The sequence below is a fragment of the Rhagoletis pomonella genome, unplaced genomic scaffold (assembly GCF_013731165.1).
Source record: "Rhagoletis pomonella isolate Grant_MI unplaced genomic scaffold, Rhpom_1.0 Rhpom_scaffold_00004, whole genome shotgun sequence".
Taxonomy (NCBI): domain Eukaryota; kingdom Metazoa; phylum Arthropoda; class Insecta; order Diptera; family Tephritidae; genus Rhagoletis; species Rhagoletis pomonella.
This window is the reverse complement of record NW_023458558.1, coordinates 54,956,034-54,979,550: the sequence shown is the minus strand read 5'-3', so window position 1 is coordinate 54,979,550 and position 23,517 is coordinate 54,956,034. Positions and strand designations below refer to the sequence as shown.

The 23,517-nt window shown below is 35.3% G+C and overlaps 1 protein-coding gene across 2 annotated transcripts in view; it reads right to left on the bottom strand.

Annotated features, from left to right (window-relative positions):
- The window catches only part of LOC118737823 (cytoplasmic polyadenylation element-binding protein), an 87,549-nt gene that overhangs the window by 13,449 nt on the left and 50,583 nt on the right, over positions 1–23,517 (bottom strand). For both annotated transcript variants that reach the window (XM_036468600.1, XM_036468601.1), the window contains exons 2-3: positions 8,743–8,902; positions 524–708 (exon numbers count right to left, since the gene is read on the bottom strand). In XM_036468600.1, coding sequence (XP_036324493.1) covers positions 524–708; positions 8,743–8,872 — 315 coding nt within the window. In that variant the 5' untranslated portion in view covers positions 8,873–8,902. The remainder of the gene's footprint in view (positions 1–523; positions 709–8,742; positions 8,903–23,517) is intronic.

The window sequence follows — 23,517 nt, the reverse complement described above, 5'->3', positions numbered from 1 at the left end:
TTTCACGCAACTGGTCCTTAGTTTGCCTAGCAAATGTAATCCCGGGATTCCGGGATTAACATTCCTACTGTGTACACAACTGAAACCTGTTCCCGAGCGACCGAGCAGTCTAGTGTGCGTTCCAGTTGTGGATTGCTTAGTCCAACTGAGCAATCTTAGAAAAAAGAAACATTCAAAAGTTGGTTCGAATTTTACTTCCAACACAAAATCCAATGCATATCATTTGATTCGATTCAACAAAACTATATGTATACATATAAATATACCATTTTGAAGTGACAGCAGATGCGAACTACTTATATACTTATACATAAATGTGTAAACAAATTACATACGAAAATTTTCTAGCAAATTTAGGTGCATAAGAAATAAGTAAGCATAGATAATTCCGCAGTGCTGTGCATTAAGGTGCATGAAATACACTACGGTGAAAAACAACAATGCCGATAAGTTACAAAACCAAGATAAACGATGCCAAATATGGCATTGGTTACAACTTCCGATTACTTACAATACTACTTACCTGAAAAATATCGAAAGAATTCGCAGACAGTGTACCCGGCGAGGCCGAGGATTGCGATGAGCTCGGGGTCAATGGTGTGTAGGCGGCCATTGAAGTAGACAGCGTGTCCACATTTGTGCCCAATAGCAAAGGATTTGTAGTTGTTTTGCCAAAGCCAAGAAAATCGTTAAGAGCGATAGGCGGATCTGTAAAGAAAGGGAAGGAGAGATGCGTTTTTTCTTATAAATTTGAATGTATTTACATACGCATACATATAAACGGTTTTATAAAGACTGTTTTCGTTTTTGCTTTAAAAATTTTACTTCTTATTTAAGGCATGCATATTAGTGTTATACTAATGAAAATTTTTAGTCCAAATATAGGAATGAATATCGTTATTTGCTATTTCTTTTCCCTTTGGACACAAAGATGAAAATCACAGTCGCCCAAACAAGACTGAGCTTCATGAGGATTGGTGGAACCCCTTTCAATCAGGAAAACAAATGTTGAGATAGACTGAGAATCCGACCGCTGCACACACTAAGGAGTACGCGGGCTTTACTCAAGAGGACTGAAGATCCCTTCACAGGGACAAGATTTGACACCTTTTCAGTTCCTTTATATAGTAATTAGGGGGTTGTTACACATTATTCTCCCTAGACAGGAGATACAAATGGTTTCTTGCCAGAACTGTGGAGAGTAAATATGCCATAATATTTGCTATTGAATAGTTTGACATCTACAAATCGCCCATCTATTAGAATGGCGTCCGTTGCGCTGAAATGTCTGGAGTGTCTGCTTTATTGCCTTGGGCATTTTGTATTCGCATTTGAAAAAATAACCACTCTCAAATAGCTTCCTTATGAAGCTGCAGCTGAAATTGTGCTTTTGAATCTACTCGTACTAGAGGGCTGCATGAATGCATTCCAAACAGCTTTTGAATTATTCATATACAAAACTAATGAATGATTTTGGCTTTACATTTTATTGAATTTGAGTGAATAGCTGTTCTGATATTTGTGTCTACATCACAATATTCAAACCAAGTGAAAATAAATTGAATTGAAATAAATGACAATTTTTTGTATGAATATCCAAAAATATTTTTTCTATGCACATACTATGTACAAATATACAATGTATGTATGTATGTATTGCTGCGCTCCTATTACATACGAAAAAACTTGTTTGTAGAAAAAAACTTTTACCGAAATGAGTTTGAATAATTTGAATGTTTTCCATTCATTCATTCACATTCTTCCATTTGAAGGTAGAAAATATAAAACAAAATGAATATTCATAACTTACAAAATTCCAAACACTGAGTGTTTTGTATGTGAAGAAAAATATTCAACTCTACTGTACTCTGTTTGGCTAGAAGTTTGAATGAATTCATGCAGCCCTCTAACTCGTACGTACCATATATTTATTAGAACGTATCAGAAAAGTAGCATTTACATATGCAAATACATATCGTGTAAGAGCACTATTAGCAGCTCATACATGCGCCCACCAGTTCTTCGCAACCGAGTTTGGGCAGCTCAATCCTGAGGGGAATCGTAATTTTTGCCAGAATTTTTAGTTCAATACAAATAAAAATATATTTGCATGCAATTTCGCCTACACTTTGCTTCAAATTGTAGTCAAATAGTGGCTGGCTGATGTCTGATTGGTTGGTTGGACTAGCACCAGCGGCCACGTACACGCAAACAACCAAATAATGACAAATTATAACAAAGACAAATAATAAGTAGTAAATATCTAGTCCGCAACATTGCAAGTATGTATGTAGAAATATCGTACAAAAGCTGGACGACCACAAAAATCGTTGCAGTAGAAGTTAATTTGAAAGGCGAAGATATGTAATACTTGGAGACAGCATTGGAAGAGATCACAATTAGATATCAATATACATATGGGGTATTCACAACGGTGTCGTCAGTGTCGTATTGTTGTATGTCGTAAACTTTAAAGGTCTAAAAAATATATTAAGGAGGTTCGCAAAGTACCATCAAAGTCTTATTATGAATTTTCGCAGTGTTAAAAAATAGTTGGTTGTGGTAGCAAGTTGTCTAAACATTTATTTGAGCTTTTCAGGTTTATGACATACAACAATACGACACCGTTGTGAATCCCTCAATAGTTAGTTTATATGTTAGTAGCAATGGAATTGGTTTGTATTTCTTGCACTCGAGCACAAGCAATAATAATGCCTGTTAATGCAATGAAATATGCCCAACGATAAATCAAATTTATCTGTAGTAATTTTTATTTCTGCTACTAATAGTACATCCACACATGCATATGCACATACACATGTACACATGAATTACCCTGCAGAAAAAATTTACGAATCGATAAAAAAATAGCCCACTTGTAGTTAGCTTTTTTGCGGGATTTCTATAAAATATATAACTTGTAGTTAACTACAAAAAACTAACTTGAAACTAGTTGACAAATAATGCAGTGGTAATGCAGGAGATTGTTTTCTTTAAACGCGTTTCTATTAAATTATCCTGCACTTCGCAAATACTTTTTCGAATTGAGGACAGATAAAAGGAAAATCGAAATTTCATATTATCATTTTGAAGTTATGTCTGACGGAGTTCGAATATGGGACCACCTACAACAGAATATGTAAACAAATATGAAGTGTAAAAATAAAATAAATAAAGTTAATAAAAAAAAGTAAAAAAAAAATTTAAAAAGATATTGTTTTTTCTATTGATATTTTATGTCCTTAAGTAGTTAGTTACATCAAATGCAGACGTAACCACCCTTGCAGAGGTTAACTCCCTTGACTATTTCGCGGCCATCGCCGATAATAGTGACTTTTAGCTCCTTTTTAATCAACTTAAAGTTAGCTTATAGTTAGATACATTTCCAGCAGGGTACTCTATTGCCGATATATGTAGTTCATAAGTACCAGTGCGTTGTGCAGTTGACGCCATCCCCATTACGGCCGCTGATGTTCTTTATTGTCGTTGTCGCTGTTGTTGCTGCTGCTGCAGCTGCATTTCCCAATGTGATGATGTATTCATAAGTATGTACATATTTACATAATGCACTCGCATTAAATATAGGAAGAGTGACTTTGCCGCTATTTTGCCTTTGACATTCTGCATTTCCTTTACAGTTATGGTTTTCTGCTTTATAAGTTTTTAAGTAACTATCTAGCAAATATAATAAATTAAAATATGTATGTATGTGCTTTTCTATGTATGAATGTGCATATCATATATGTGTGTATGTATGCATATTAGACTGCATCACTCCCCATACAAAAAAAAAAATCGGTACTGTGTTTTCACTGAAATTACAAAATCTATTATATTTTAAGACTTCCACCAAAATATTTCGCAAAAATATTAACATTTACGGGCGCTGGACCGATTTGAAAATACCCCCAAAAATGCAGTTTTTTACGAATAAAAATAGTTTCTTAAAGATTTTTTTGAAAAAAAAATCCACTCAAATGACAAAACGGTTAGACCTTAAAAAATTTGGATAAAACCATAAAAAAATGTAAAAAGATTCCAATGGAATCGTGGCAATGAAATCTTTGTTGCTAATACCTTTTTCAAAGATAAGTATAAGAAAAACTTGAATATCTGGACCTAAACTATTCCAATTTAGACTTGTGAGGTGTCATTGGAAAGCTATTTGCTTTCTTTGCTAAAAAACTCATTCAAAGGATGAAAGAGAGAGGTAGGATGAACGAACGTCATTCCAAGTTGAATTAACATGTGTTGGTATTTGAAAAAAAATGTTGGGACTTGAATAAGTGTTTTCCACAGAAGCAAAAAGAGTGGGAAAATACCTTTTTACTGCGACCCCATAAATCTAAATCAGAATACTGTTGGCCCAGTTATCCAAGTTTTTCGTAAAGCAACCTTTGAAAATGCAGCATCAAATCTCATTATTACGATTCCTTTTAACAGATTTTTAAATATTTTTATGCAGGTTTTTTAAGCGTAATCTGTTTTGTCATATGAGGGGATTTTTTTTTCAAAAAGTTATTCTAGAAACTATTTTTATACCCGAGGGCACTTGTGCACAAAGGTATTATAACTTTGTTCACATAACGGTTGTTTGTAACAGGCAAAACGAATCGAGATAGATGTAGACAAATGTATACAAAAATGATCAGAATGAAAAGAGAAATCGATTAAGCGATGACTGTCCGTCCGTCCGTCTGTGCGCACGATAACTCGAGTAAAAATTGAGATATCTTAACGAAACTGGGTACGTGCACTTCTTTCTGGCGTAGGACGGATGGTATTGAAAATGGTCAAAATGGGACAATAACCACGCCTATCTCCCCTATAACGGTAATTTTCAGAAATACGAAAACTGCGATATTTTAGCAACTACCGAAGATTATTCACTCAAAATTGATATTTACAATAAGTTTTAGACGAAAAATAAGAATATTATAAATTTTTGGAAAATGGGCTTAGCCACGCCCACTTATGGTTACATGTGTATATCTCGGTAACCGTCGTACCAATTTGTACCAAACTCGGTATGGTTATTGTGCTTTCCACATGGAAGCAAAATGTTGAAAATTATTGAAATCGGAGTAAAACTTGAACTTGAACTTGAAACTTCAATATTTCGAAATTTAAGGACGCTTACCATGTAGCGGTAGCTTTCGGAAAGGTGAAAAATGTATATATTTAATACTTGCGCCGGGTATTTAATGTTCGGCTCCATCCGAACTTAGACTTTCTTACTTGTTGTTCATAAAAAACTCCAATTTCGGAGGTATTTTCAAATCGATTCAGCTCACGTAAATCTTTATATTTTTGTCCTAAATATTTTGGGTTGAAGTCTTCAAATATAATAGATTTTGTAGTCCCGGCGGAAAAACCTCAACTTTTTTTGATGATGCAGTCTAATGTATGTATATGGATGAATTTTGTAAAATTCCGTTGTCGAGCACAAGCGGGTTAAAAGACTTTATTGCAATAGGCACAACAGAGCGCAGTTGGCGCTTGCTCAGTAAAAACATTTGTCAAATAAAACATTACTCTGATATTCGCATACGGATAGGTCGCCCAAAGGCATACAACTACTCAAAAGCATGCAAATAGATATAATGAGCTACACATCTAAGTATTTCGAAGCACACATACATATGTATGTACGTACATATGTATGGGTATGTATTGGGCGTATACTGTCTAAGGCCACCTCATCTATTGCCAAATATCGCTTGGACAACTTCGAAGAGAATCTGTTTGGTTTTGAATCAGTAAATAAATGTTTATTTTAGTCAAGTCACATCTAACCACTTTAATATGCTCAAGTTCACTTATTTCATCACATTTTCAATGGCAGTGCAAACATAAACTTTTTCCGAAAGAATGCCAGACACTATATTTCTGAATTCAGTAACAAAAATTGTCCATCACGTGTTCACACAGGTTCGAGTAAGTAAGAAAAGTTTCCCGCGCCTCTGGAAAGGATGCGCAGGAGAAAATTAGACAGTTCAGCGCATTGCGATAACGCCGAAGGGTGAGCTTTTGATTAATTTACCTCCCCATAAATTATTAAAGACATAAGTGCTATCTGAACGTTTCGCCAGGTAATAAGTCAAACCAAAAAGGGTGATCGTGCTGTTTGCACAAATTACCGCCGAATAAGCCGTCTTTATATTGCGTATAATATCTTATCAGGAAATAACTACTTGGGTCTTATCATTGTGGCTTTAGGCCAAGCAAAGGCACGATTGATTAGTTTATCATATTGTTGTAAATTCTGGAAAAGACCTTATATAAAGAAATCTCCGAATACCCTCTTTATTGTCCATTTTAAATTACTTTTGACAGCTCGAAGAAAAGCTGCCTATACCATTGCATCTTCAAATTTGGAATCGCTGCAAAACTAGTACTAGTCAATCTTGGAACTTTAAGTCGAAATAATTCCCTAACGGACACATATCGTCTTGATCGGAAAAATATGCATTTTAAAATAACAAAATATCCTATCGCTCAATTTGACAGGAAATAGTTTTAATGAAATAAAAACATTTTTTTTTGTGTGGAATATGTATTCATGTAATGTATGTAACATTAGGGGGCCCGTAGAAAAAAATAAGATCCTACCACTAAGTTTTTTTTCTTTTTATGAGAAATAATATTTCCTATATTTATAGATTTTTTTAATGATTAAAAGCCTTGCGCACACCAACGCGAAAGCGACAGCGACGGAAATAGCGATAGAGATAGCGGTAGAAATCGAACGCAACACGTAGAGCGTTCGATTTCCATCGCTATCTCTATCGCTGTCGCTATCGCGTTGGTGTGTGCCAGGTCTAAGGGCTGGTTTCTCCAACTAAACTTAACTTAGTTTAGCCACTTTTTGGACTTAAGTCAAAAGTTAGCCTACGTTTTACACAGCTTATTCATGACTAAGTCAAGAAAATTGGCTTAACTAAGTTAAGTTGAGATGGAGAAACCAGCCCTAAGAGTTCACGATCTGTCATTTTAGGGCAGAAAATATAGTTTTGTAGATTCATCAGTTTTTAAATTACTATTTTTCATTCGATTTTAAAAATCGAATATGTTCTGAAAAGAGGATTAGTAGTACATTCCACTTCAATTATGTGGAGAATTTCTTCCACTGCAAAACGACATTTGGTCCGTCTGGATCCGATGAACAAGGATTGTCAGTGATATTAGTAGCGATGCGCTAATTAATTGCCAATAGTTTTTATTTAATCGAATAAAGACACAGCCCAACAAAATTCCAACAACTGCATGCGGCACAGTGGTTCTTATATAATTTTTTCGTAGAATCAGAATCTGGCCTTCAAATTATTTAATTGGCTTTAGTTTTTGAGATATGTCGAAAATAGAATTTTCTTTTGGGTTTTTTGATACTTTTGATCCCAAATAGAAGCAGAGCTTTTCTCATGGACTCGGCGTCAAAGAAACCAAAAACCTACCGTCTTAAAAAAGCTTCAAAAATAATTCCTCAATTTTATTCAGAAGATTAGTTGTAAAATTCAGCAGCGTCATGAAGCTCAAAAATTAAATAGAAAATTCAAAATCAAAAATTGCTTTGCTTGCATCTCCAAAACGCTTCTGAAAAATCTTCCTGTATGAACACTTTCATATAGCTACAGCAAGTTGAAAGCTTCACTCAGCTTGGAACGGCTTCGCTCGGCTCGGCTCCGCTTTCTGTGTGAACGTACCCTTACAGCTGTACAAATCATTGGACTAATTGGTTAACTGACTGTTACAACGGCCTAGCGGCCGTTTTCCTCGACAATTCAATTACTGCAAGAATTTGAAGTCTATTAAAGAAAATTTCATTTAAATTCAAAAATGGTTCCAAATACAATTTTGTACGTAAAAAGTTTGTTATTTATATGGTCGCGTGGTTTTTTTGGGCATTATTTCTTAAATACTGAAATTGAACTTCATTAGTGTGACTAAGCGGGTTGTAGAATCGCCACCATTTTGAAAGCAATTCTTAAACTCCATGCAAATGACCATTTTAGGACCTCAACTAAACCAACACAGTATCACATGTGCCCCATCAGCTTTGGTGCAAAAAGCACCATGTCATTCCTCCAAAGCATTTGTGGTCCTAGGCATGTTACTCAAAGCTGCGTCATAGTGATTCCATAATTTAGTTGGATACTCCGAATTCTTCTGCCGACCATTTCACGAAAACTAACTAACAACCCGAAAATGAGTCGAATCACGCTGTGGACAATAGTGTTGCTGCAGGCTCGAATGGGTTATGTAACATATCACCAGTTCAGAGTGAAAATTTTTTTGAGTTTTTAGACATTAACGAAACTTGTTTGCATTCTTTAGAAATTATCGGATTTTTAGTTCTTTTATTAGACTCAGTAAATTTTCGTTTCACTCGACAGAAAGGGTCAGGCTTAAAATAAGTAATTTTAATTTTTTGGCAAAGGTTGAATTTTTCATTTTCCTTGCTTCCTGTATTAAAATGTAAGTTTTCATAAAATATCGACTTAGTAACTTTTCACTCTAAACAAGTGATATACCCCTAGCCAGTGTTTTTTTTTTTTGAGATTGATAGAGCAAGCTCATATACCCACATACACTCAGAAAAAAGTCAGCCAAATATATTTCTACCAACACATGATTTGGTAACTATAACCAAATAATGTGACTATAACTAAATCATGTGTTGAGAAAAACATATTTAGTTGACGTAACTAAACTCTTTTCTCAGTGTATTCTCTTCAAACTTACCATTTAAAGGTGATATTAGCTCATCATTGGTCTCATTTCGCCTACTCAAAAAATCTTGACGCTGTTCCAGCAACGAATTAATTGAGTGTTTTGTTAAAATATCAGCACCAGCACTTGATAAAGACCTCATATTGGCTGCTATTGAGTCATGCGCACCAAACTGAAAGAAAAAAAAAATAAATATGAAAGGTTATTTTTTGTATTCTGTGTAATCATTTATATGTTGTGAATAAAGGAATCAGAACTAAAATTTGAGAAAACTTTCCATTTTACATTTTATATTGTCTGTAATGTGTAAATGTGTGCATTTGTATGCCATGTCGTATACGTGACATTGCAAATCTGAGCGCATAAAAATACTAGACACAGGAGCCTACTTATTATGCAACTTGGCAGTAACAGACTTGGCACGGTCGAAGTAATTGCAGTTGACGCGTTTGAAAAACCGCAACAATTTGAAACTAATGAATCGCTTACTTTTCTCATGAATTCTCGAAATCCACTCAGTGACGCGCGTCCACTTCAAAGGCCATCGAAGTGCACTGAACATCGACGAAGAGCATACAAACTATCGCAGACGAATGCTCACTCATTGATACATACATACATACGTACTAGATGTATGTGTGTATAACAGTAGCAACAAATCATTTTGTCATCGCGATGCAATGGAGGTATTTCCCAGTAACTCCACGAACGCAATAAAAACCAAAACCGAACGATGGGCAACAGCACGCGCACACTAACGGCCAAACATTGCCGCATACGACTGCAGCCAACCACAAGCAGGCAAGCAACAACATCGAAAACGATAGTTATCAAGGCCGTGCACTTGCACACCCACTGTTTGGGGGAGGGGCGGAAAATTGCAACAATTACAATTAATGTGAGCAAAAAACCGGCGATCAACCTCAAACTCGTCCTTATGCAACAGCATTGCCAGGCAGGCGCTTACAGAGAGCAGCAACAGTGTTGATGGCAACATTGTAAGTTAGTTAGTAATAGCAACAATAGAAACACCAACACTTTTCCAAATCGAATAGTGAGTGTGCACTTGAGCGTTTGGCGCAATTAAAAGCGCATCAAGTGTCTGTAGAGTACCATTAAACTGCCAAATTAGTGCAAACATTGTTATCAGGCACTCACCAAACAATTTGGCAAAAATGGCGTACAACTCATTACGCCAGATTAACGAAAATTATGGCAACAAGTGAATGCCACCCATGGAAGTACACATGCATACATCACCATGCATTCAGTAAGAAACGGAAAGCTAGCGTTACATCTACTTATATACAGTATTGGTCAATGCAATAGCACCACCACAATGTGATATTGTTTGCCAGTTATGGTTAGATATTTATTTTTAGGATTTTCAATTAAAGTACAGTTCGTTCTCTAACAAAACTCATATAAACCCAAGTTTAAAAGTTTTAAAAGACTACAAAAAAAAGCAAACAATTTTCACGCAAATTTCAAACTTTTTTCTCAGAAATGTTAGAATTTTTCCGAGAGGACAGTTTTATAGCCCATTCAATTTTATTCTAATGATACGCAAGTTTCAAGTAGCTAAAAATTATCGTTAATTTTTTAGAATTTTTTCGCCGAAGGTGTTAATTTTTTAGATTTTTTTTAGCCGATGGTGTTGCGACAAAAAAAATTCTAAAAATCAACGGTAGATTTTAGCCACTTTAAACTTGCACATTATCAGACTAAAATTGAATAGGCTATAAAACTGTGTACTCGAAACAATTCTGAGAAAAAAATTCGAAATTTTGATGAAAATTTGTTGCGTTTTTTATTTAGTCTTTTCAAAAAGTTTTAAACTTGGTTTTATATGAGTTTTGTTAGAGAATGAATTGTATTTTAACTGAAAATTCTTAAAAATAAATAATTAAATATAAGTGGCAAACAATATCACTTTGAAATAGGGGTGCTATAGATATGCCCAATACTGTACATACATATGTATATGTATGTAACAAGCAGGCATACTTTCGCCACACAAGCTCACACGAACAATAATTGATGTAAATAAAATGTAAAATGCAATGTAAATGCACTCGCTTAAGTTTGCAAACGCAAGACGCTTTTCAGTCACACTTACCAAACTATTTATCTAAGTTCAGATGGCACAAAGATGTTCCACAACCAGCCACGTTACGTTTGCCAACCGCAACCAGCACTCGCCGCACAGCATTACATTGACTTATGTAATAAGTATGTACTTAAGAACAAATGCGTAATTAACATAGCAAAACAAAAACAACCATCTAAGATGTACAAGTAGAGAGTGTCTTGAAAAGATGCGACCGAAGAGAACTGTAACTACAGGCTTTTCAGAAATCGTGCATTTCCTTAAGTTACAGTACAGATGTAAATACATATGTACATTTAATGCATATATACATACATACTACATACAGCTGGCAATGGGAAGGTTGATTTCAAATACGTGAAAAGTAAATGAGCAGCTATGTTTGCTTGTGTGCATCGACATCTGGACGGTTGGTAAAAGTTTGAGAATATGGTTTGTGTTGCTACAAGGCAGCTAAGCTGAGATTATTAGAGTTCTGAATGGGAAAATTATGCCAACTATTTGTCCGTTTAACAGCAATCACGAAAGGACGAAATTCGTGGGTTAAAAGTGAAATTAACTTATAAAGTAAACCCAGTGAGATAGGGTATTTGGTTTTCACTTTGCTAATATTTTCTGAAAGTATACATATCCAGTAATAAAACACTCGATGGATTTACGAAAGTTAGCTCGTATTTTTATTTTATGGCATACTAGAAAAAAATGGAAAAAATGGTAAAAATAAATGTCTGAGCTTAATTAAAGGGTAAGACATATGCAGTAAAATTTCTTGGGAAATATTTTTGTAAAACATTTTAACTCATTAGCTCCCACCTAAAAGGATCATTTTGAGCCTTACTTCAAGAAATCCCGCAAAAAGCAAATTTCGAAGATCCTTAGAGGATTGATATATTCTAGCAAATTATTCTTCGGAAAATTTTACTAGGGGTCTTTGCAGGCTACAACTTCATGCCACCAACGTAAAAGTCTATACAATTAAAATAAAAAATCGATGCCAAGAAGGAATAACAGCCAAGCTCAATTTTAACAAGTTGCTTATAAAAAAATTTTTGTTTTTGTTGATTTTTTATTTACATTTGTTAGTCTTTTACGTTGGTGGCATGAAGCTCTAGTAAAATTTTCCGACGAATAATTTTCTAGAATATATCACTCGTCCAACGAACTTCCAAATTTGCTTTTTGCGGGGTTTCTTGAAGTAAGGGTCAAAACGACCCTTTCGGACAGGAGCTAATGGGTTAAAATTTTCTACGAAAATATTTACCATGAAATTTTACTATATATGCCTTAACCCTTAATTTTGCTCAGACATTTATTTTAATAATTTTTTACATTTTGAAAACTACTTAGGCCGAGGCATACAAACTTTAGTAGGCCATAAAATAAAAATACGAGCTAACTTTTACAAATCCATCGAACGTTTTACTACTGGATGGGTATACTTTCAGAAAATGCCAACAAAGTCTGTATACCCACTCATTCTTTAGCATAGCATACATATGCACTCACTTGCAATATTTATGTTATTGATGTAGGCAGCCGCTGTGGTATAGTGGTTAGCAGTTTGCGCTACTATTCCTCAGGGCCTGGGCTCAAGCTCAGATTTCGACTAACATAAAAAAAGGGAAGAAAAAAGTTTTTCCTAATGGCGTTGACAACTCGGCAGGCAATGACAAACCTCCGAGTGCATTTCTGTCTTACAATTTACAGTAAGTGTCATTTCATCAAAGGGTTAACAATATTTCATTTCATTTCAACAACTATGGTGCCTATAAAACTCCATTCGAGGGAAGCATTGGTATTTCGCGTCCATCTGAAGAAAAGTGCAGCATAAACTCATCGGCTGCTGTGTGAAATATACTGAGAGCATGCTCCATCAATTTCAACGTATGAGTACTGGTTCGGACGTTTCGGAAGTTATGATATTTTACACAATCGAAGAGGACCACGAAGGAGGGCCAACAACGCCTGTAGACGGAAAATTAGGACGAAGACCCATGCCAAACCCGAGAAGTATAGGGGGAATGTTAGGCGTGACTCAACAAGACTTTTAATTGCGATTGAAAGCCATTGGTAAGGCCCAGAAAGTCGGAAACTGGACGCCTCATGAACTCAAACTAAGAGATATTGAACGGCGTGTCACCACCACCCAGCCAAATATCTATGTCAGCAAGGTAATACTTTGCATTTGGTAGGGCCAGAAGGGAATTCTGTACGATGAGCTCTTAGAAGTGGTCAAAAGATCGATGGGGCTCTCTGCAGACCACAACGGATGCGATTGGAGCGAGTGATTGACGAAAAATGACAGGAATGGGCAATAAGACATTGATCTTCCATCATGACAATGTTCGGCGGCATGTTGCACAAGTGGTCAAAACTTATCTCTTAATGTTACCGGATGGGAAGTCCAAACCCACCCGACTCATAGCTCAGATCTTGCGCCATTAGACTACTATTCATTCCGCTCGATCGAGAATGCCCTTACGGGAATACGCTTCACTTCAGTTGTACGTATCAAAAATTGGCATGGTACTTTCTTGGTCTCCAAAGGCGAGCAGTTTTATGGGCGAAATCCATGCCTGGTCAGAAAAGTGGGGAAAAGTCATAGCTAGCGATCGACAATAAATACTTTAAATAAATAAAATATTTTCATTTAAGAATCTTCTATCTAGTACCATTAATATTAAGTTCAGACAGAAATTTAATTGAGTTAATGAAACTTTTAATTGAGCAACCGCTTTGTGGTGTTTACACAGAGTCAGCTGCCCCATTAGCTACAGTGATGGTAAAGTTGGTACAATCGTACCTTTATTTAGTTTGAAAGTACATACATTCGATATAAACACATAATTTTAGGTACATTTGGAACGTAATTAAATAACTTTTCAGGAAATCAGTTGTTATTTTTATTCACATTTCGACTCATTTTCCGATAGGGGTAACTTATCTAGTAGCCTCCCTCCTTTGTGAAGGGGCATACAAATTATACAAAAGAATGGTCAAAGTAACGCAACTGTAGTTGATGGACAGAGAATATATCAAATCGGATGAAATTGATTCTTTTTTACGAAAAAATAGTTTTGTCGTGAAGTGTTGAATGAGATTCTTTTTATATACAAATTTGTTTATGTGAATCCAGAAGACGATATGGCATCGACGGAAATTGTTATCCGCTTATTTTCTTAAATATATGAATATAAAAGTACATATTTACTATTTAGGTACATTGATCTAATTTTAGGTAAAAATTTCCGCAGATTGGGTACAATTAGAAAATTCAATTTTCCATACACTGTTGGAATAACAGATGTAAAATTGGACGAGAAACGATGATTTGATTGCTATTTATTCAATAAACATACCTCAAAGTCAGAATAAAACATACCCAGCAGGGTTGCATGAAAAAACTTCGTTCAATTACGCACTAATAAAGCAATTAAGAATTTGAATTTTGTATGGTAAACCGAGCGCAATCAGCACCTTAGTCGAGAAAGCTTGTTTAATTGCTCGATTATCGGCCTGTCTGAACATACCCACTTTAAGCTATATACATATTAAATTTTCTTTTTCGAAATTAAAATATTGAGACCTAAGTGCCAAAAAAAATTTTAGCGACATTTTGTCAAACTTTTCTTTTTGCTGCTCCTAGAGCACCGAGAAAAAAATTTTGAAAAAAAAGTGTACACGTTTTTTGGCGGTTAGGGCCCGATATGTCACATTCGTCAAACTACATACACATTTGTCAAGAGCATAGCTGTGAATGGTCTATTAGGTTACTAGCGTCAGTTGATGCCAGATAAGCTTCGCAAATGTTGAAAGTGAAAGACAATTTAATGAGGTAACCAGAAAAGCTTATGCTGCTTACGTGCCTGACACGTCTTCTAATGACATATTTTCCGGTGGTTTAGTTGCTTCAGATGCAAAGTTACGTGTGAATGGGTGTGAAGAAGTAACATATGTATATTATTCAAGGTGTTCCATTGGCAGCTCAGCCGCGTCGGTTACATTGCATAATCTATGAGAGATGACATGTGTGGCGATGCCAAATGCAAATAAGTAGTATGCATTTAGTTAGTATATAGTGTAGTGTGACATGTCACGACACATGCCATTAAATCGGTAAGATTCATAAAATCACCACAAAGTACGAGTGCTTAAGGTTTGTGGCTGTCCGGTCAGTAAAAAAAAAACAAAAAAAAAAAAAAAACGAACAGCACAGTAGTGAAAAGAAAGTGGCGGAAATGCGCTCAAAGCAGCCATGCAACGACATCAGCGATGGTGTCAATGTGGGCTTAGCATTTGTGCTACAAACATGCGACACAATGGAGTGCATAAAATAAGCTAGTTAAGTATGAGAGTATGTATATAAGATTTGCACACATTTCATTTTACACCCTGCAGGGAAAGAAACTAGTTGTGAAGTAGAATGCTACCAGTTTGCGTTTCAGCTCAAATAGTTCAAGTTATATCCTTTTTCAATGTTAGCGACTAGTATTTTTAACATGGCGATGTCCTACTAGGTGTCAATTGTCTGGCGATGCATCAGCATCCACCACTAGAGCTACTAGTAGCAACATGAGTACCAGCGGCCAATTCATCCGCTGTGAAATGAATAAGTATGTAATTTTTTCGAGGCACTGCAACATTCACAGTGGGCGACATGCAATGCACTAGCGGGCAGGGACATTTTTTTTCGTTTTTAAATTGTATTTTTTACTAAGTTTTTTTATTGTAATTTTTAAATTGAATGTTTAAAAGGAAAAATATATATATTTTTTTTGCATTTAATTTTTATGGTAAAAGTATTTCTTTATATGTGTTTTTTCTCAAATGAAATTAGATTTTCAAATTTGTAATTTATATTACAATTTATTGTTAAATTTGAAAAGTCTTAACCACCTCTAGGCGGACTCGAACCTGCGACCTCAGAACTAGAACCGGTAGGTTTGGCGAAACGCCACAGCCGACAGTTGTAAGGAAAGCAATTAATTGTGTTTTATTTTAGACTTTGAAAACTCAAAGGCAGATGTCGCTGATCGCATAAGTAGTTCATACTAGTTAATGAATTGGTATTTTTACTGACTGGTTTGGTTTTTCACTGCAGGGTACATACGAATACTAGGTATGTATATTTATAGGAGTGTGCATGTGTACATGATTGTGCTGCCTTAGCTAAGAGTGACGACAAATTGAATTCGCCAAAAAATGTTAACCACTTAACTACTTCAATAAATGAATGTGCGAGTGTTGTTGTGAGTGACTTTCAAGCAATGTGTGACCGTGTCGCCGATGTCATCGATACTGTCGCTGTCGCCTTTGCCGCTTTGTTGGGGGTTTTTATGTCAGCTACTGGCTTTAGCATGTTGTTGGTGCCTTTTCTATTGTAGCTGAGTTGTTACTAACTGGCGAATGTTACTAAAGTTTTACTGTAATAGCATCCGCACTCACAAGCGTGTACCACCTCCCACCACACTCTAATAATGTAATAGAACTACATGCATACATATACCTAATGTTATTACTATCACCAAGATCCATGTCATTTGCGCTACGTTTGCCCAGCTGTCCGGCAGGGCAGCCAACGTCAGAAGCAAAGGCGACAATTCCTATGCATGTATATGTACATACCTACATACACATGTACTTATTTGAAATATTTGAAGTTGTGCTGTCTGCTGCTGTTTCGGCGGCCGCTGTTGCCACATACTTTGGTGTCTGAGGTGGCGTCGTTGAAAGGATTTTATACTCCTTGCTATTGCCCCTTTTTTTCTACTGCAAACTGGTTTCTCTTATTTTTTATTTCTTAGAAAATTGACGAGGTTAAATAAAAATTCAGTAGTGGCCAAAATAGCAACACCAAAAGCGTTGATTGCTGCAAAAAAAAAGTCAGATAGCCGCCAAAGAAGTAGAAATTAGAAAATTTTCTTTGTAAGCATCAAGCATGTACTGTGTATGTGTGCTGCCTGTTTTCAGCCTTCCTCGTCATCATCTTCTTTTAAAGGAATTTTTGTAGCGTCGGTATTTACCATACAGCACACTGTCGATTGGCGGAATTTTTTGGCAGCTCCTCGAATGTGTGATATTATGTCCGACAATATACATTTTTACTATATCCCATTTGCACTGCTTGCTTTCCACAGCTCGTCTCCTTACTCACGAACATGTGACTGTGCAGCAATGTACATACAAATGTACACTGCTAACATTGTGATATGTATTACAAAATGTACGAAAAACTGGTTAAATGCTCCAATAATACCATTTAAAAAAGTTTATAGGACATTGTTAAAAAAGTACAAAAAAATTAATTTTCAAAAATCTTAAAACAACAAGTAATTTTTAAGCAACAAAACAAAACCGACTTCAATTCTCTTATAAAACCTTTCCTTTAACAAAAGAAATATAGAAATCGGTTAACGTGGTCCAAAGTTATGCGGTAACATACATAAAAAAAATATTCCGACGAATTGAAAACCCTTTTTTTTGTGAAGTCGGTTAAAACAGGATCTGAAGAATTTTTGTTAGTTCTCATTAATAACACTGTAGGGACGCTAAAATGACCCAAAAAACGATGAGACACGTAAACCTAATTTCGAGTCGTAGATTATGGATATCTATACCGTTTTTCTAGATGAGGTAATTTTCCTAATTCATTCCATTTCAAGCATTGCGAATGAACAAAAAATCAAATTTTAATATGGAACACACATATGCCATTTACGATTGTGTACGAGTACGGCCATGTACGATGTGGCGTATGAGTAACATTATTACATTTCATTTTCGTTTAACCATTCAAAAGTGGTTTAGTTTTCTACTTCCTGTTCGGTACCCTATACCGATTCAATATATTAAACCTTCGTCACCATATACATACATACATTTAATAGTTGAAAAAATTTTTTATGCGTATTCATGGAAAAGCGAAAATGTCTCGTAACAGCGCAGGCCTCGTAAATAAACCGATTTTCCATACATAATTAAGTCAGTTTACGAGGTTTACATGGTTACGAGGCATTTACGCGTTTAGATGAGTTGCCCTATTTTGTTGCTTTATTACGAGTATATGGCATCACCTACATATAAACACGAAAAGAACGAACAAGTCGATACGTTTATCAAAAGGTGAACAATCCATATCTCGATAATAAATATTGTCGTCACAAACAACACTCGCATTGCCTTCTTGTACTTATAAACTGCAATAGTTGTTGTGATAACGGCCTCGTTCGATTTGCAATCACAACCGCAGTGTTGCACGAATTATTAAATTATTACGTTCTATACATTTACTATTTACGTCACGATTATGTACTCTATTAATTAGCCCCTACATGCGGCTTGTTGTAGGCGGGCGGAGCTTCCCTGAACTGGTTTTATTCGATACATTTGGCTGTTGGTCGCTCTTGTTAGAAATTTAAACATATCGGTAGCAAGTATCGAAAGTATTGGTTACTTTTCAAATCGGTACCGAGTAAAGTATCGACTCTGCACATTAGTAGTTCTGTGATCGCGTGTTCGCGTGTGTTTTCAAAATAACTAAGTGTTGGCTTTTTTAAAGATATTTCAAAAATCAGTAGTCAATATTGCCAGACAGTTTGCAATGGCGGTAACTTTCGCCAGACACTTTAAAGTTCGCATAATCAAGAGTTATTGTTTTCCTATTCTGTTTGATTAATCGTGTGGATACACGGCGTATGAGTAACAGAATTTCCTGCTTATATTTCATACCAAAATTAAATGTATCAGCGAACGTAACAGTTACAGATTTTATTAAAAAAATCGCTCTTTTACAATTATTTTTTGACTTTTCTTTAATTACTCCTTAATTAACCGTTATTTCTGACTTTAAATTTATAAATCCAAAATAACAATTATTTTTGATTTTTATCTAAATAATCTGTTATTTTGGATTTTTCAAGTATATGTCTTAGATAACAGTTATCGAAGAATTTTATTTATAAAAGTCATAAATAAAAATCAGTCAGTGACCTTTATTTTTTAAACTATAGGTATAAAAGTCGTAGAAAACTTTTGTTTCCCAACACCTTCCTAACTGCGAAAAATGTTGATGCTAAAAAATGTTCATTTAAAAAAGAAAAGTCGGTCCCCTGTTTACATTGATGACTTTTAAAAGTAAAAGTCACTGACTGATATTTGTTGATGACTTTTATTTATAACTGTTACCTAAGACATATAATATACAAATCAAGAATTATTGCTATTTTGGATATATAATATAAAAATGAAAAAAAATTGTTATTTTTTTAATTTTGCATAAAAATTATAAATAAAAATTTATTTTGAAATTTGAGTCTCGGTGAAATGTCAAATGTCCATTTTACGAACCCTTTTCCTTATTTAACGCGAAAATCCGGAAGACGCAAAAGCCTTACACAAAATCTAGCCGCCTTGGTTCCTTGCAATTCCGGCTGTCACTGTAGTAAGTCAGCTCAAGAGTAGCCTTTTTCTTGTCCACAGGGCTTAGATAATTACACACATACATGCGTATTCATTTACTTTCCGTTGACCGGCCGATTTATGTACATATTTACATACACACATACATACATACATATGTATGTGCATATGTACGACAACAGCAGGAGTCAGTCACTACTACGGGCAACAAGATTTTGCTTTCAAAAATTTCTTTTCCTATTACATAAAATTATTAGCAAGAAAGCGGATGCAATATGTTACTATTTGTTGCTGCTATGTATTTATTCCCTGGCATCTCTAAATCTTTTTTGGTGCATAAATTGTAAAGCAGCGAATGCACAAATAATGTTACTACAAGTTTGTTTGTTGTATTGCCACTGTAAGGCGTTGGACATTACTTCGAGGTCTGTCGCCAAAATGCACTGACGTTGAGTGTTTGAGGAGGAGCGTGCGGTTGTAGCAAGTGTTTTACACTATAATAAATTATGTAAATATAAGTAGATATTTATTTACATCATAAGCAAATGATTCGTCTGCGGGATAATGCAAAAGTCCTGTTTGCTACAAAGTGTTGCAGTGAATTAGTTGTAACAAAGTGTGCTTGTGTTAAAATGAGTACATTTTTTTAGAGTCGTATAAAGTTCAGTTGCCCGCGAAGTAGTAAAATGCAGTTGGTTTTATGTGAGACTAGAAGAGGAATGTATTTTTTTTTTTTTTTTTTTTACTTTTAAAACTAGTTTAAAAAGTAATAGTTATAGTTTAAGATGTGAAAATTTATTATTTCTAGCGGTCCCGGCCAGGGCTGGATCTACGCGGCGGACCCCTCCCTCCCAAATCCGAGTCCGTCGAGAAATCCGAGTTTGGTTAAGAATTTCAATTACACTCTTGGTATTGTTATTCTACTTGCGGAACAATTTTGTGCTAATTGAAGTTTTTTGCTGATATGAAGTTGGCCATTTCTAATAGATTTTGTCGCTGAACTCATATCTGAAAAATATGCACAGCATTTTAAAATGTGTCTCTTGTCCTTTCACAAGAAGCACAGTGTGCTTTTTGAACACTGCATGCGAATTAATCGTAGCGTAAATCGTAAATCCCTTTCAATTGTGGCCATTGAGTCACAATCACCCCTTGACCTAAAAAAAAATTGGGCTAATGTCCAAGGGATTTTCCAAAAAAAAAAAATATGTCTTTTTTATTATACTAGTATTGCAATTTTGAGACGAGCAATACGATTCCACTGTTCAAAATTAAAAAAAATAATTTGAACACCTTATTTATCGCATTTTTTCGATTTACACGCAGCTGTGCATCCTTCACTTAATTTTATATCCCTCGAATAAATGCAATTCAAGACCTTTAATTTGAGCGAAAGTAGAAGCCACTAGGCTAGGCAAGAAACGCGATTTTTTGATACTTTGACCACGTTTTTCGCAAAATCTAAAGCTGATGGAAACTGTGTACTTACAGATTCGTAATCAGCACAAAAAAGTCTATCAATAACAGCTTTAACATTTTAGGAAAGAAAATATTTTACAATTTTTGTTGGCCTGTGTAGTTTTTGAATTAGTAAAAGTTACTATAGAAAAAAGCGCCCGACAGATTTTGCTCTTTTTTTTTGGAAAATGTTCAGTGAGGTCCCCCGAAATAGTAGCAACAGGAATCGGCGAAGGGAATCAACTTGAGAGTTGAAATTGTTTCCAGGGTACCGTGAAACTAATATTTGCACCCAAACATTTTAAACTTTTTATTTAGGATTTTTTAGAAAAATTTTGGGTATGCAGTTTTATAGCCCATTAGTAGGTTAAAGAAAATAGCGTTGATTTTTAATATTTTTTTTGCTGATGCTGCTGGGAATTTTCTCTCATACAAGCGAAATTGTCGAGCATATTTTATATGAAAGAAAATGCACAACACCGTCAGCCAAAAAAGTTATTAAAAACCAATGCGATTTTATAATTTCATAATGGTTATGTAGAGTCCAAAACTTTTATAAAATAAAAACATACACATTAAATAACTAAAAGAGAAATAGCCAAAACTAGTCAAAATGTCGCTTGACTTAATCAGCTGACCACAAGGGTAGAGATTAAAATTTTGAGATACATATTTGGCAGCTCTTTTAAAAATTATTACTTTTGGATCATTTAAATGCCTTCAATTGCCTAAACGCCTTGTAATATTTTGCTGAAGATATAAAATTTAATTCACTAAAATTTTATACATATGGCAACTCTATTCAAAAGTTTAAATAGTTAGCTTGTACTTTGCTTTGGCAATGGCAACACATGTACTGTATCATATTTTCTGTAAGATTTCGAATTTTAAAACCGGTTGCACTGAAGTCTTACCTCTGGTCAAACCGATATATACTTTATGATAAACTCATAGCGTCTATTGAGTTACATACAAATTATCATTTATTTACATGTCTTTACATAAATTTATATTGTACGAGTACATTGCACGCTTTTAAATTTTCGTACAGGCGCGGATCGCAAAAAGGTTTCGTAAAAAGTGGAAAAAATTGGAACCATTTACAGTCGCTTTTCTAGAAATCGTAGAAGGACTGATAGAAATAAGTGAATGGAAATGTAGAACGACTGTAACAAAAGCGTCGAATCTGGTTGCCGTATTATGTAATTTTGAATTTCGTATTGGTGTTTTCTGCCTCAGTGACTTTTTTCATTAACGCAGCCACTGAGTTTGATTTTGCAGAAAGAAACTATCGACATTCCGAAGGCATCAGAAATCGTAACATCTTTGGTTGCAACATTAAGCAATCGAAAAATCGAAAAAAATAGAAGAGGACTTTCATGGGATTTTCGGAAATGCAATACAATTTACTAAAGAGTTAGGCGTTGTCGTAAGAAAACCCAGTAAATGCTGTCGCCAAAGTCATTGAAACATTCATCCATCTCATAGCTGTGAAGAGTATTATAAAGTTTTTGCATAAATACCATTAATCGAAATGACCACAGAAGAAGCACACCCTGTAAAGTTGCAATCTCAGTCTGCTGAAAGTATTTTCAATAACATTCTTCTTCTTATTTGCACCGGCATGATAAGTGATTTATAGAGTGTGGTTTAGCCAAATCAGCTGAATCACAAGAAGTTATGAAGAACTTCCATGGCGGCGAGATTAAGATAAGGATTTTGACCTAGGCGAGCCTCAACGAGTGCAAAGTTCTCGAAGAAATTACCACCAAGAAAGAAATGCAATCCTAGCAAGCCTATATACCAAGGACTTAACAGTCTCTCCTATCAAGAACCTGAGAAAGTCCTAGAGACTCATCCAGTCGGCGCTGATCAAGCTCCCAACTCGTATAGCTTGCAAGATACTCGAAAAGCTTAAAGTAGGCAAATGCGGCATCCAGCTTGGACACAGCTTTCTCATTTCCAAATCTTCACATAATAGCGATGTACCGTACTTTTTGAAATGCCTACAATACTGCTAGCTCGCGCACTTTCAGTCGACGGTCATCCATTACCGCTTTGTGGATCTGCTTTACCATTTCTGGAGTCGTCACTTCATTTAGTCGACCACTGCAAGGCTCGTCTTGGCAGCTCGTATGGCCTCTTATAAACTCTGCTACCCAATATTTGATTGTTGTCTTTAAACGAAGGGGCAGACCCGCCCAAAGTAGAAACTATTTCAGCTTTTAAATTGGATGGGCTGAGGCCTTTCTAATAAAAGTTTGGTATTACATAACGATGACAAATTTTCTCCATTTTCATAAGTTCACTGAAAACGTTCACTATTGGCGGCTGCCAAGCATATACTAAACAACGCGGTGTCTTCAAACTTGAAACATATGCTTTGTAGATTGTATACTTTTTAACACAGTGATATTTTTCAAACAAGATGGCGGTACTAGGTTAGGCCGGGTACTTTTGGGACCACCCTCGTACAACGGCCTAGGCAAGGCCAGTAGAATAACTCAACTTAATCACTTACAATGCATGTTTTCGAGGCACAAATGCCTGCAGTTTCTTAACTCAATCATTCAAAAGTAAATAGGCCCTCTAGCATTTTTAAGCCATTGAATTACAATTACCATTTTCAATATTGTTACGACAATTCCGATAATCGGGCAAATAATGAAAGAAAGGACGTTCTATAGAAACATATACATATACATGTAAATGAAATTAAATGGAAATGCAAGAAACCCAATCATACTACTCTTACCTAGAATATAGTTAATGGTGGCGGTATTATAGCAGCGACGGTAAGC